We start from the raw sequence: 15771 nt of genomic DNA on the forward strand, positions 1-15771 counted from the left end.
CGTTTTACATTTACATAGTTTTTAATTTTGTTATAAAATATGATTTAAATAGCATAGATTATTCTGAGAGGAAAAGTGTTTACTACTTTTAGATGCTCTGTTGGAAACTAGGCATAGTGTTGCGTGCCTGTAGTCCCAGCACTCGGTAGCTGGAAGCAGGAGGGTCAGAAGTTCAGGGTCATTCCTGTTTGAGGCCAACATGCACTACATGAGACCTTGTCTCAAGCAAAAGAGAACAGACTCTAGTGGAATAATGCTTTCACAGTTTATCCATCTAAAAGAATCATAACAGGAGCTGGGGAGATGTTGCAGTGATTAAGAGCATTTGCTGTTCTTACAGAGGACTTGAGTTTGGTTCCCTGCACCCACGTTAGGCAGCTCACAAGTGCACCGGATGCTTCACAGCTGTCTGTAACTCCCACTGTAGAGAATCTGATGTGTATTCTTCTGACCTCCTTAGGTACCTGCACCCAGGTACACATCCACACCCCCAACGTGCGCGCGCGCACACACACACACACACACACACACACACACACACACTCTCTCTCTCAAGCAAACACTCATACACATAAAACAAATCTGAAAACAATTATAACACACTTGATTTGTTTCTTTCCCAAGGCTGCCATGATAAATTACTCAAAGCGAGTCTCTTGAAATACTAGAAATGTGTTTTCTTATATTTCTAGAATTTAGCTATCTGAAATCAAGATGTCTTAGGGTTATTTCTGCTAGAGACTTTGGGAGCATCTGCTCTGTGCCTCTCTTTTGCCTCATGATAATTGGTGCCAAATTTTGGCAATGTCAGGAGAACACTTTGATTTATAAACCTGTGATTTCTTGAAAGTAATTAGGAGACATATTGATAAAGGAAAATAGATTTACTTATATTTTGGCCAAACTGTGGAGAGAAGGATTCCTACTTTCTCTCTGGCTTTCTGTAGCAGTGTTATAATTTATGAAAGTGAAACAAGAGCAGAATAGGGTGTACAATTTAGACAGATCTATGTCAAATCTCTTCCTGGAAGTCATATTCTTCCTCCAGATGTCACGCTTTAGACTGCTTCAAAATGATAGTCCTGAATTTAATTCTCTGGCTTTAGCCCTTACTGCTTCCAAAATGATAGTCCTTGGGAAATTTTAAATTCTTCTGGGACCCATTGTTTTAACAGCCACGAGAAGGATACAAGTGTCTCTCTTAGACTGTCTCCTTTGCTGCCAATGCATTCTAAAAATCAGACTTCAATTCCAGTAGTCACAGCAGTCCAAGCTAAGTATGAATATATGCTACATATTATTTGATACCCAAGTCCAATTAAAAAGATTGTGCATGTGTACATGTACTATATTACAACATGATCAGTGTTGTCACTTTATGTTATGAGTGATTGGCAGACATGCATAAAACCTAGATGATTATCAATATGCCATAATGTCTATGTCTGATGTGCTGAGGTGTGTGTGGACCCTGGAGTTACAGACAGTTGTGAGCAGGAATGTGGGTGCTGGGAATTGAACCCAGGTCCTTTGGAGGAGCAGTCAGACTCTTAACCACTGAGCCATCTCTCTAGCCCCTCTGGTTTGTTTTTAATGAGTTTTAATTCTTTGACAATTTCACACATTTGTGTACTATGTTTTGATCGCGTTCCTCCTCCATTCTTCTCCCTGCAACCCTTCTATTCCAACACTGGCCTTCCTGCCTTTATGTCACTTGCCCTCAATAGCCTGCTAAGTTTAGTAGAGTTGCTTGCATGTGCATACATGTGGCTTATTTACTGGACAGCTCACCAGTGGCTACGTCTCTGAAGAAAAATTCTCGCTTTCCCTAGCTCCATCAACTCCCAGTCGCTCCTCAGTTGGAGGTGGGGCTCCTGCACCGCATCAGTGTTAGACTGTCAGTGGGCTTATATACGCGGGCAACCACAGCGCCTTGTGAGTTCATGGGAGCAATAGCAGCGTCACCAAAACAGCATTTCACATCACTCCTTCCCATCCTCAGACTTTGACATTCTGACAGCCTTTCTCTTTTGCATTGTGATGAGGAAGGAGTCCTGTCAATTTGAATATGCACATCTTGGGTGAAACTGTATGATAATATGAAATTATAGGCTTAATTATTACTCTCAACAGAGGCAAGAAAATTTACATTTTTAGCAGAATTACACAGCTTTGGGGATCCTTAGAATTTCGTATTCCTGGGCCAATTGAACTCTCTCCTCTTATACTGAATTGAACTGAAGACTACCAGAGTTTTTAAAATTGGGATTATAAACTAGACGTTGTGGTCAATGCCTGTAATCCAGGACTGGGGAGGCAAGAGAGGAGAATCATGAGTTTAAGGCCAGCCTCAACTATGCAGCCAGATCACAAGGTTTCAAAATGCCAAGGACTAGAGATGTAGCTTAGTGGTCGAGTACTGGCCTAGCATGTGCATGTCCCTGGGTTTTGTCCCTCCACCACAAAAAAGTAAATCAATTTTAGAAATAAGGGAGGGGAGTATATAAGATGTAGCCAGAGAGTATAGCAAAGAATACCTCATGGTAAATTAGTTGGAGAAACATAGACAGTAGTCCTAAATGCTAACTAAACAATTTACACACAAAAGTAAAACCATTATGAGACAGAAATGCAAGAGTGGAAGTTGGGTAACAGAAAGTAAGAAAAAGAACACATATGGAATGGGTTGTTGGCACAGTTCCAGAGTTGAAAGGTGGAGGTTTCAGATCCTTCAGGCTCTAGCAGCTCTCTGTGCCCGTGAGGGAGGAGTGAGTGACAGCCTTGGTCTCTGCAGCCTCATTTGGGTTCCTGGAGAGTGAGGTCATAAGTTCTTGGCAGTTGCCTTGGGCTCCAGCACTCCGCTGTGGCCTCGGTCCTGCAGGTTGGAGCAGTACTCCTCTTGTAGTTTCTGCTGCTTTCTCAGTAAATGTGTTTTAGAGGGAGGTGGTGGGGACTCCAGGGAAGCTGCTTCTGTGAGTTATCAGCCATGCTAGGGTGGGCCTTTTCAGAGATATAGTTGTTTTTTAATCTGCAGAATGTTTCTAGCACTAAGTTCATTTGTCAAGTACAGCTATAACATCAAAGTGACTTGGAAGGAAAGAGCAAGTGTGTCCCTTCTGAGAGAGGTCCTTTTTAAAAGTTCCTCTGAGCTACTGTTCTCTCAGGTGACCAAGGCCCTGCTAGCTTTGAGAGAAATGGACTAGGGGGCTACCAAGGCTCCCCAGGGGTGGCAGGAATCCCTGGTATGCCCATATACTCTGGACTTCCTGGTTCTAGTGTCTGGGAGCCAGCCTTCTGCACCCTGCAGACTATTCAGGGAGCATTCAGTAAAGGTCCCAGAGAGTGGTGAAGGCTGTGTTGACTCCTGCATGAACCATATCTGATAGAGGAACCTGGAAGAGAAAGACCATCCAAAGCTACAACAAGAAGAATAGCATATTGCCTTCAACATGACTATAACAGTCAGAGTTAAAACAATTGGGCTTGTTGAGCAGGACCTTTCTCCTTTGTCTTGGAAGACAGAAGAGTCATCAGAAATTTTTTAAAAATTAAGTTCTCTTTAAATACATAATCCTCTTCTTGAGATCTTTTATTGTACTATATATTATGAGCCATTGTGCATTATTTTGTTTACCTTAGTTGCAGTGGTTATTTACATTTTTAATTTAGATATTTTCAGATGATTGATTCAGTTATCTAGAGGATTACTAGACTAGGAAGAAACCTCAGTACATTCAATAGAATAGGTGCTTAAAATCTTCAACAATATGTTCTCTCAACAATGAAAGAGGGATGGAGAAATGGCTAAGCTGTGCAGAGGTTTGGTTCCCAGCACCCACATAGTGGTTAACAGTCATTTGTAATTCCAGTTCTAGGGGATCCAGTGCCCTGTTCCAGCCTCCATGAATAGTGCACACACATGGTTCATAGATACACATGTGGACAAAATACCCATATACATAAAAAAACTCAATATTTTTTTAATGGCAAGAAAAGACTCTGTCGTAGCATGTGGTTTTCTTACATCACATGTATTTCATCCTCAGCCTAACTTCATGTTGAGTCGAATATATTATACCCCAAACCTACTAATATTTTGAGTTCTATGTGAAAGCAAAGAAATGATTTTAATATCCCCACACCTGTAAGTTATATTAATGAGGTTATTTATTTTAAAGGGTTGTTAAAAAACTAGATAATGGTTTCTAAAATATATAAGTGAATAAATAAGCAAGTAGCCAATAAATAATTAGAATTGTATTCAACCTGTTTTGCCAAGTGTCAGTTTTCCTTATTATAGAAATGATCTTAATTTGAATGAAAAGTTTGGAGAAGACTCAGTGCAGAAATCAACTATTAGTAAACATTATTTCAGCAAATCATGTAATCTGGAATTCTGAAGGATGATAAGTTGGTTTTCTTTGTTGTTTTATTTGTGTGTTTAAATATGCTGTGTGTATCAGCTTGACATACCTGGGAAGAGGGAATCTCAAATGAGGAATTGTCTTAGTCAGATACGCGTGTGGGTATCCCTACGTGGTATCCTATTTTCTAAATTGCTAATTGATGTAGGCTCTTTGTGGGCCTGGGCAGTATAAGAAGGGTAGCTGAGCAAGCCAAGGGAAGCAAGCCAGGAAGCAGCTTTCCACCTGTCCTGAGTTCCTGTCCTGACTTCCCTCAATGATGAGCTGTGATTGGGAGTGTAAGCCAAGTTAAACCCTTCCTTTCTCAAGTCCCTTTTGGTGTTTGTCATAGCAACAGAACTGGAACATAGGCTGCCTTTATAGCATTCTTTTTTGTTTTGTTAAAAAGGAAACCTCTTACAGATATAGAAAGTGATAATTTGGGTTTATATTGTTATATCATTTCATGTATCTCATAATTCAGGCTAAGAGTTTCTTAAATGTTTATTATATTTGGAACACTATTAATTTTGAGTAATTATCTGTTATTTAGGGAATTATGCAGGCCGAGGAACTACTGGAATGGTTGCTCGATTTATCCCGTCTCATCTTAGTAATAAATCCTGCAGAGTGACGTCTCTGTGTTATAGTGAAGATGGCCAAGAGATTCTTGTTAGTTACTCTTCAGATTACATCTATCTGTTTGACCCCAAAGACGACACAGCACGAGAACTTAAAACTCCTGCAGAGGAGAGGCGAGAAGAGGTAAGATTACTCAAAACTAGACTCTTTATTCATGGGGAGATGCCTGTAATTCCCAGGAGAAGGCAGGATAGATGATCATCCTTGGCTAAGTAAGTTTGAGGTCAGCCTGGGCTACATATGATGCTGTCTCAAAAAAAAAAAAAAAAAGAAAAGGAAAAGGAAAAGAAATAGAAGAGTTAAGTGTCCAAATAAATAAGTAAATGCATTGATTTTTGAAGGGTTTATGCTTTAGGGAACATACGAAAGAACAGGCTGATAAATAGCTCTGGAAAATGAGCTAATTTTAGGAAATAAGTAATATAAAACCTTTAACCTTGTAGATGCACACCACAGCAAAAAAATCAACAGCTCTAGTACTTGTGGGAGAATCAGTTAAGACAGTGGACAGTGTGATGGTAAACGTCTACAAGATTGTGTTCATGGACCAAGTGCCACTCCTTACCATTCACTGTTTACACGCAGGCAGCAGTTCCATCCTCTCTCAGCTGTACCTTTTTTTTTTTTTCCCAGTTACAGGTTAGTGGCATGTAACAATAGCCCTACGTACAGATTACAAAATTCACTTGAGAAAGTAGGAAAAGTTCAAGAGGGCATTTCTGTCAAAGGTGAATGAATTGAATTACTGTGACCAAAATAGAAAAGTAGGAAGCTAGAAGTGCATTTTGGACAGTATGCAACCATGGGAACATATTTGGTTTAGCTTGTTAGGCTTTTCCTAACATTCATGTCATGTTGATCTTCAAAAATACTCTATTAAAGATTTACTTTTAATGTTTAAAAAGTTTATTATTTTATATGTATGGTAGTTTTGCTTGTATGTATGTCTATGCATCATGTACATGCTTATTGCATGCCAAAGGCCAGAAGAGCATGTCTCATCCCCTAGAATTGGGAGTTACAGAAGACTGAGCTGCCATGTCAGTGTTGGGAACCAAACTTGTGTTCTCTGGAAGAGCAGCAAGTGCTCTTAACCACTGAGCCATCTCTGTATTCCTAACTTTGACCTTTTTATTTTGCTATGATCTACACTTGTTCTATACTTCAGCTTATTAAATGTTTCTTAAATTAATTAATTGTCAATTAATAGTGGTTTGGTATTAACTAAGTATTAATGAGCTTATATTATTTGATTTATGGTAATAGAGATTGAACCCAGGGCCTCACATTATAGGCAAGCACTGAGCTATATTCTCAACATTTTGCACATTTAAAGGAAGACTGTAGCAAATGTGTAATTCCCATGAGATGAAAAACTAAATTCAGTTGTGAATACTGATGACATGATCACTGTAAGGTATGGTTGAAGGGAAGGTTTTCATTGTAGATATGAGGGGAGTACAGCCAGAGGCATCTGGAAGAATCCAGAGCAGAGAGAAAGTAGTGGACTGATCTGGTCTTGAATGGAGAGATGGGGTTAGGAGAATGAGAGGTGAAGACAGAGAGGAAGACAAAAGAGATGGAGCATAGCCAAAATAGCAGGGTTATAAGGAGGATGAGAAGCTGGGCCAGGGATGGAAACCCTGGACTGAAACATTTAGGGGAAGGGATAGGGTGAGAAGAGCCAGGATGCCAGGGTGAACTCTGAAAATGTCTAACAGCTGCTTGTGATAGTGAGGGAGGCTGCAGGCCAGCATGCTAATAGATATCATGGATGGCCATTTGCCCTTTCTGCCAGTGATAAGGAAACGACTCTTTTGGTGGAGGGGAGCAGGCTTCATAAATTGCTGAAGAATGCTGCTTTTAGGTAACCGCCAGAACTTGGGCTTGACAAGTTATTATAAAATTAGAGAAAAAATATTATTTTGTAGATGAATTTTAAGATGTTGAATGTGACAGTATATTTATGTAAAGTAGGAAAATTATAAGTTATTTATGAGTTTATTGGACGGATTGAAGACGAATTCTGCTGTGTCACTTTGTTGCTGCTGGGCAGTTTCCCCTTGAGACATGTGGGTAAGTATAGTTGCAGTCAACCTCTGTGACTGAGAGATAATGAAAAACTGGGAAGTGTACAGACGTTTTGAAAGTGGGCCAGCCAACTTTGTTATCATAGACTCCTTAGCTAAAGATGATTATATCATCAGGACTAATGCTGAATCATTTTGTGGAGATGTTTTTCTTAGTATGCATTGTTGAAGCCACCAAGTTAAAAACAATAATTCTAAAATATGAATTATAAAAATAAACCATACTTATATTTAGCCAAACGAGAGTTTTATATGTGTGTAAAATTAATGAGCTATCTTCTTTTTAATTTCTATAGTTTTTCATTTGATATTTTATGTTAAAACTTAGACAATAATATTTAGATCAGCTATTCTTAACCCAACAATTATTTATTAGGTACCTTTGTACACTTAGTTTTAAACTTCAAAAAATGATTACATGAGCTGGGTGCATGCCTTTAATCTCAGCAATCAGGAGGAAGAGGCAAGTGGATCTCTGAGTTTGGGGCCAGCCTGTTCTGTAGAGCAAGGCTAGCCAGAGCTACACAGAAAACTCTGTCTTGAAAAACCAAGAAAAAAAAAAAGAAGAAGAAAAGAAAATGATTATATAACGACATGGCCCCTTCATTTAAGCCAGCAAAGTACTGAGTGTCTCTGTCTCCCCTCCTCCTAGTGCTGGGGTTAGGAGTATACCTGACCACACTCACTTTTGGCATGGATTCTAATAATTCCAAGGTCCTCATACGCAGCAAATACTCTTACCACTGAGCCATCTGCCTAGTCACAATCAACTTGTGAAAGTATATAATTAATTAAGTATTGTATATTCACAAAGTAATGCAGCTAATATCATTGTTGATACTATATCATATTAATCAACTGAGAGCATGCTAAGTGAAAGAAAATAGATACAAAAAGATACATAATGTATTATTCCACTGATATGCGATACTATTTTTAAAGATTTATTTATTTTATATATATGAGTGCTCTATTGGAATTTTGCCTGAAGAGTGTATCATATTCCACTATAGATGGTTGTAAGCCACTATGTGGTTGCTGGGAATTGAACTCAGGACCTCTAGAAGAGCAGCCAGTGCTCTTAACCACTGAGCCATCTCTCTGGCCCAGAATACATACATCTTTAGAGAGAGAAAGTAAATTATTGGTTTTCTGGACCCTTGAGAAGGGACAGGTGAAGAGTGGCTGCTGATGGGAATGGGATTTCTTTTGGAGATGAATGAAATGTTCTAGAATCAGATAATGATAACAGTTGATACTAATCCCTGAAAGGTGCCCTTTGACTTGGAAGTTAATTATTGAGCTTAATATTGACTCTTTACATCTATCTATCTGTCTGTCTATCTATCTATGTGTCTGTATACATGCCATAGCACACATGTGGAGATCGATACAGCTTTTTTTAAAAGCTTTTTTGTTGTTGGTTTTTTATTTTTGTTTTTTGTTTGTTTATTTGTTTGTTTCAAAACAGAGTTTCTCTGTGTAGCCCTGGCTGTCCTGGAACTTGCTCTGTAGACCAGGCTGGCCTTGAATTCAAAGAGATCAGCCTGCTTCTGTCTTCCAAGTGTAGGAATTAAAAGCATGTGCCACCACAGCCTGCCTGGCGTAGAGGAGAAGTTTTAAAAGTTGATTCTTGGGGTTGGGGATTTAGCTCAGTGGTAGAGTGCTTACCTAGCAAGCGCAAGGCCCTGGGTTTGGTCCTCAGCTCCCCCCACAAAAAGAGTTGATTCTTTCTTTCTGCCATATTGGCTACTAGGATCAAACTCATGCCATTAGATTCGGCAGCAAGAACATTTGTCCACAGCATTGGCTCACTGGCCTCCACTGTTGACATTTTTTTTTTTTTTTTGACCATGATATGTGAATTTGGCAAATGTTTACTCATTGGTGTGCAAGTTAGTTTTTTGTCAACTTGACACAGACCTAGACATGTCTGGGAAAAGAATCGCAATTCATGAATTGCCCCCATTAATTTATCCTGCGGCATGTCTATGGAGGCATTTGCTTGATTAATGATTTATGTGTGAAGGCCCAACTGTGGGTGCTGCCTCTCATGGACAGTTATGTAAGAGAGCAGGCCAAACCATGGAGAGCAAAGCAGAAAGTCGCATTCCTCCATGAGCTCTGCTTCAGTTCTCGCTTTAGTTCCTGTTCTGAGCTCCCTTCATGATGGACCATAAGCTGTAAGGAGGAATCAATGCCTTCCTCTCCAAGTTGTTATCACAGCAATAGAAAGCTAACTAGAATGTTTGGTAATCTTGGTAAGAATGGTATCAGTGGAAAGATTAAAAAAGCAAAACAACCAGCGGCAACAATGGAAACATTGACTGTATTGGACTGAGAGAGGAATGGTGGAGTAAATGTAGCTAGGGAGAAACATATGAGCTCTTAGGAAACTGTGAGTCTCTTCACATCAATAGAAGAACTTTCAGTATGTTAGAGAACCAGGTGAGAAGACATGAGTAAGGAAAAGAAAAGAGTGATGTTGACGCACGGTGCTTAAGGGTTGAAGAAAGGCAATGAAAAGCAATAGGTGAACACTTGGGCTTAAAGAGAATGAATGATACATTCTTTGAGAATGATTAGCAGGTAGGGAGTTTTGAGCAGAAATAAATTTGTAGAATTCTGCTAAGAAAATTGGTATCATTTCTGTTTTTTTTTTTTTTTTTTTTTTTTCGAGACAGGGTTTCTCTGTGTAGCTTTGTGCCTTTCCTGGAACTCACTTGGTAGTCCAGGCTGGCCTCGAACTCACAGAGATCCGCCTGGCTCTGCCTCCCGAGTGCTGGGATTAAAGGCGTGCGCCACCACCGCCCGGCTGGTATCATTTCTGTAGGGCTTTATTTTTAAAATAAATAAAGCCATACTTTGTGTATTATAGAACAAATTTGTGGGAAAATCGCTCTTTCAGGTAGGTCAGTGAGACACATATATTCAGTGGCTAGTCTTGTCTAATTGTGATCCTCCTGCCTCACCTGGGATTGCAGGTGGGCACCACTAAACCCAGCTTACATGTACACAGTCTCAAAGTTGTATTTGTGCTTTTTAGGTTGAGGATAATAAGTACAGACTGTAGCACCAGTGGATATTTATTATCATGAGCTCTGTAAAAGACTGATACACCATATAGCAGTATTTCGTGTATTGATCTAGCATTTCATTTCCATACTTAAAGATAGTAGGGTGTTGGAAATGCTCCATTAAAGTGTGCTGTAAGAATTGTGGACTGGGGATTAATTCAGAGGTATAGTACTTAGCTCATCTGCACAAGGTCCTGGATTCAATCCCCCATCCCCAGAATAGATGTTGGAAGCAAATCTGTTCTTTAGACTTACATAGACTCTACTTATGATTATTACCTTGTAGTTACGACAGCCTCCGGTTAAACGCTTGAGACTTCGTGGTGATTGGTCAGATACTGGTCCCAGAGCAAGGCCAGAGAGTGAACGAGAACGAGATGGTAACTATACTTTAGCCGACTTTTCTGTGACATGTGCTATTTAAAGATGTATTTATCTTGTCTGTGTGAGTGTTTTTCCTCCTTGTCCTGGTGGAAAGCAGAAGAAGGCATCAGATGCCCTGGCGCTGGAATTACAGATGGTTGTGAGCCACCTGGGAACTGAACCTGGGTCCTTTTCAAGAGCAACAAGTACTCTTAACCTCTGAGCCCTCTCTCCAGCCCCTTATTTCCACTGTTTTCTATTGTAAATGATGCTACAATGAAATCTTAGTAAGAATATTTTTGTAGAGGTGTCCAAATACATCACAGGGTATATTCCTAGAAGTGCAATGGCTGAGTCACTGGATAAGTATATTTTACTTGTATATACATATGTGCATACACACATATGATACATACATATATAAATAATTTATATATAAAATATATTTTATTTGATGAATCTATAGCCAAAATCTTACTCTAATTATTATTAAAGCTTTTATACTCAAAACAGTTTCCTAAGTATAGTATCTTTGGCTCTATTTTATAATATTCTTAAATATAAAGTTAAAGTATGTAAAGGGGCTTACATGCCTGTAATTCCAGAATTTGGAAGGCTATGACCAAAGGATTATTATAAATTCAAGCCAGGGCTACATAGTAAATTCCAGACCAGCCTGGACTACAGAGTCAGGAGACCCTATCTTCAAAAAAGCAAACCATATCAAAGACATGATTGGATAATTATTACATTTTTTTTTTTTTTTTTTTTTTTTTTGGTTTTTCAAGACAGGGTTTCTCTGTGTAGCTTTGCGCCTTTCCTGGAACTCACTTGGTAGCCCAGGCTGGCCTCGAACTCACAGAGATCCGCCTGCCTCTGCCTCCCGAGTGCTGGGATTAAAGGCGTGGGCCACCAACGCCCGGCCAATTATTACATTTTTTATCAGACCTCATACTCTGTTTGTTTTGACTTTTGAACCCAGGCCTTACTGTGTAGCCCCACCTGTCTTCATACTCTCTGTGTTCCAGGCTGGTCTCCAGGTCACGACAGTCTTCCTGCTTCGGCCTCCTGAGTGCTAGGTCTTCATACTTCCATTCTAAAGTGCCCTGAATATCCACAGCCCTGTAAGAACGTAAACTGCTCTTACTATTCCCTATGGTGTAACAAAATAAAAGGCCCTTAAAGGAGAAAAGCAAACAGATGTTTATTTGAACAAAGAAAAGGAGTTAAGTTGAAAAAACAAAATACATTCTCTGTCAGCTAGTTGCAAATACCTGGGGCCATATAACCCCAAAAGGACCTGATCTCATTAAATACCTGGAACTTATAGTAACTAGTAAGAATTCTGTTTTAGGGAAATTGAGGTAAAATCCCAAGGTTATTTCATGTCTGTCCTTGATAATAATGTTGTAGTGAGAAAGCAAGCTTTTTCTTCAGTTTATTCCACTTAGAATTCATGGGCCCTCCTATGGGTTACACTTATAACTATTAATAAACAGTGGTGGGACAGCGGGGAGACACAGAGTTCCCTAAGAACAGGCATAAATGAGGATGAGAATACACTATTGGAGAGCCTACTGTACACATACATGGATAGTCATTCATTCAATTATTATAAAATGTGATAAGGACTCTAATAGGTTCTTATGCATTCACATAAGTTACTCAGATGATGTGATGTTTTAATTTCTAGCATTTTAAAGACCTTTAAATCTAGGTTTTTGTATTAAAGATCCTGACTTTTGCCAAACTTACTAATAAAATTTATGTTGTAATAGGAGAGCAAAGTCCCAACGTGTCGCTGATGCAGAGAATGTCTGATATGTTATCAAGGTGGTTTGAAGAAGCAAGTGAAGTTGCCCAAAGCAATAGAGGAAGGGGAAGACCTCGGCCCAGAGGTAATTTGTCTTACTAGTTAAAGTCCCTCTCTTTCTTCCCTTCTTCCCTTCCCTCACCTCCTCCCTCCCTTCTCCTCCCTCTCCTTCCATCCCCTCTCCTTCCCTCCCCTTCCCTTCCATCACTTTGTTTTTGAAACAGGGTTTCTCTCTGTAGCCCTGGCTGTCCTGGAACTCACTCTGCAGACCAGGCCCACTAGAAGATAGTTTTTGTTGCTCTCATCTATCTAAACTGAACTGTGTTTTATAACCAAAGTAGTCATAGGTCTCTTCTGATTCCACTAGCCCTAACTCTTTAACTTATCTCAAAACAAAGAAAACAAAAGTAAGATTTTCAATTTTAAGTCCCTTTCCAATGCACTTTGAAAGTGGACGTCTACAAAAACTCTAAAGATAAGCACGTGCATATAATTTTAAAAATTGATTATTTAAAAAAATTGATATCTAGTTGGGTGGTGGTGGCGAACGCCTTTAATCCCAGCACTCAGGAGGCAGAGCCAGGCAAATCTCTGTGAGTTTGAGGACAGCCTGGTCTACAGAGTGAGATCCAGATCAGGCACCACAACACAGAAAAACCCTGTCTCAACAAAACAAAACAAAACAAAAATTTGATATCTATTTGGTGTGTGTATGTGTGTACATATATGTATGTATGTGCATGTGGAGGTAAGAAAACTTGGGGAAGTCAGTTTTCAAACTTAGTCAGACTGGGCAGCAAGTATCCTTAGCCATCATTCTGGCCCAAGATTGATTATTTTTTTTTTTTTTTTTTGGTTTTTCGAGACAGGGTTTCTCTGTGTAGCTTTGCGCCTTTCCTGGAACTCGCTTTGGAGACCAGGCTGGCCTCGAACTCACAGAGATCCGCCTGGCTCTGCCTCCCGAGTGCTGGGATTAAAGGCGTGCGCCACCACCGCCCGGCAAGATTGATTATTTTAACAAGAATGTGTCATTGATTTTTATTTCTATTGACTAGACTGTTTGATCAAGTGGACCAACCCACCAGTGGCTATTATTGGTACACTGAATGTCTTAGTTGGGGTTTCTATTCTGTGATGAACAAAAAGAAAGTTGAAGAGGAAAGGATTTACTTGTCTTACACTTCCACATCGCTTTCATCATCAAAGGAAGTCAGGACAGGAACCTGGAGGCAGGAGCTGATGCAGAGGCTGTGGAGGGGAGCTGTTTACTGACTTGCTTCCCATGGCTTGCTCAGCCTGCTTTCTTACAGAACCCAGGACCAGGGATGGCACCACCCACCATGGGCTGGGCCTTCCTCCATTAATCAGTAATTAAGAAAATGTCTTAAAGCTGGATCTTTTTTTTCCCCCCCTCAAAACAGGGTTTCTCTGTGTAACTTTGTACCTTTCCTGGAGCTCACTTTGTAGCCCAGGCGGGCCTCGAACTCACAGAGATCTGCCTGCCTCTGCCTCCCAAGTGCTGGGATTAAAGGCATGCGCCACCACTGCACTGCTAAAACTGGGTCTTATGTGGCATTTTCTCATCTGAAGTTCCCTTCTTTCAGATAACTCTAGTTTGTGTCAAGTTGACATAAAACTACCCAGCACATTATAAAACGTACTGTATATTTATTTATTATACACACACATATATTGTGTGTGTGTTTTCAGAACATGTTTCTGTAGGTTTGTTTTTGTGTTTGTTTTGCATTTAAAATTTGAGTTTGAGGCTAGAGAGATGGCTCAAGAGCAACTTAGAGGTGGTTAAGAGCACTTACTGCTTTTGGAGAAGACTTGAGTTCAATTCCCAGAACATAGCTGCTCACAACTGTCAGCAACTCCAGTTCTGGGGATTCAGTATCCTCTTGGCCTCTGCAGGCACATGCATGCATGTGACCAAAACACTCAGACGTGCACAATAAAAATAATTACATCTTTAAAAACTTGAGTTTGCCTTAACATGTGCTTTTTTTTTTTTTTTTTTTTTTTTTTTTTTTTTTTTTTTTTTTAAGGTGGAACAAATCAGTCAGATGTTTCAACTCTTCCTACGGTTCCATCAAATCCTAATTTGGAAGTGGGTGAAACTGCAATGGATGTAGATGCCCCTGCTGAGCAACTTCAACCTTCTACATCCTCTCCAGTGTCAGATCCGGCTCAGGCAGCAGCATCTGCCATAGAAAGCCCTCATTCTGCTTCTCTGCTGCCTTCTCCAGACAGTGAACAGAGGCAGTCTGTTGAGGCGTCTGGACACCATACACATCAGCAGTCTGGTGAGGATGTTATTCTTCAAGTAAGCTGTTGATGTGCTGATCTCTGTTAATGAACACCTTATGGTCTGTTGTGAAAGATTCTAAATCACAGTAACTTCTTGATGGAATAAATGGTCAGAATTATTCGTAGTATGCAAACAGTAACTTAAACACAAACTTCAAGTGTGTCTAATTTGCATGAATTTTTACAAATAATGAATCTTTATTTTGCATAAGATAGTTTTTCTAAGGTAACTAGGCATTATTTTGACATAGTTTAGTAAACTGGAAGATTATTTTATAGACCATTATAGGTGAAAATAATGTTCTAGATTTACTTGGTTCTATGTCTGTATTAAAATGACAGTGAAAATATATCTTCATTATTATTATTATGATTGTTGTATTTATATTTTTAATTTTTTCTCAGATTATGAAATACTTTGAATATGTTCAGAATAGTGAGTCTGCAATGGGCCCTTCTCAACAGCGTAGTGTGCTTTACTAGGAGAATTATTTCACTATTATATATATGAAAAGGAATTCTCTTACCAAATCTTTGTCTTTATTTGATGCTAGTAAAAAAAAAAATCAGTTCCTAAATTCTGTTAGCATATTCTCTCAATACAGTAACGTCTCATGTTTTTTTTTTCTCCCAACTATGGAATATACTACTATCTGCAATAATATCAGTATGTATATATATATATATACTCGAAATTTTTACTATACTTGTAAATATAGTAAAAATAATATATTTGTTTATTATTTTAAGTTATTTTAAGGAAGCAGTTTCTTGACAGACAACAGAAATATTAGCAAGGAAGATAGCTAGGAATACAGCTAGCACCTAAGCTAGGACCTCTGACAGTTTCCTAACAAGCTTCGCCTCCAGGCTGTCCTGGATGCCAGATCCCAGATGATGGATGTTTTAAATTAAGTGCAGTTTTATCACTATATCTCATTTTTGGTAATTAATACTCACTTTCTATGGGAATAGAATGCAGCATCAACTGCATAACTATTAACACTATGTATAGTTTATAAAAATATAAGCTAAAGCTGAGCTAGAAAGTCAACTTTTCTGCATTTTAC

At 39.2% G+C, this 15771-nt stretch overlaps 1 protein-coding gene across 4 annotated transcripts in view; it reads left to right on the plus strand.

The window, feature by feature from the left end:
• Nucleotides 1–15771, plus strand: part of Dcaf6 (DDB1 and CUL4 associated factor 6) — a 115113-nt gene that overhangs the window by 36737 nt on the left and 62605 nt on the right. For all 4 annotated transcript variants that reach the window (XM_028864384.2, XM_028864385.2, XM_028864386.2 and 1 more), the window contains exons 7-10: nt 4957–5168; nt 10499–10592; nt 12354–12473; nt 14440–14697. In XM_028864384.2, the coding sequence (XP_028720217.1) occupies nt 4957–5168; nt 10499–10592; nt 12354–12473; nt 14440–14697 (684 nt within the window). The remainder of the gene's footprint in view (nt 1–4956; nt 5169–10498; nt 10593–12353; nt 12474–14439; nt 14698–15771) is intronic.

Source organism: Peromyscus leucopus, chromosome 15 (genome assembly GCF_004664715.2).
Source record: "Peromyscus leucopus breed LL Stock chromosome 15, UCI_PerLeu_2.1, whole genome shotgun sequence".
Lineage (NCBI taxonomy): Eukaryota > Metazoa > Chordata > Mammalia > Rodentia > Cricetidae > Peromyscus > Peromyscus leucopus.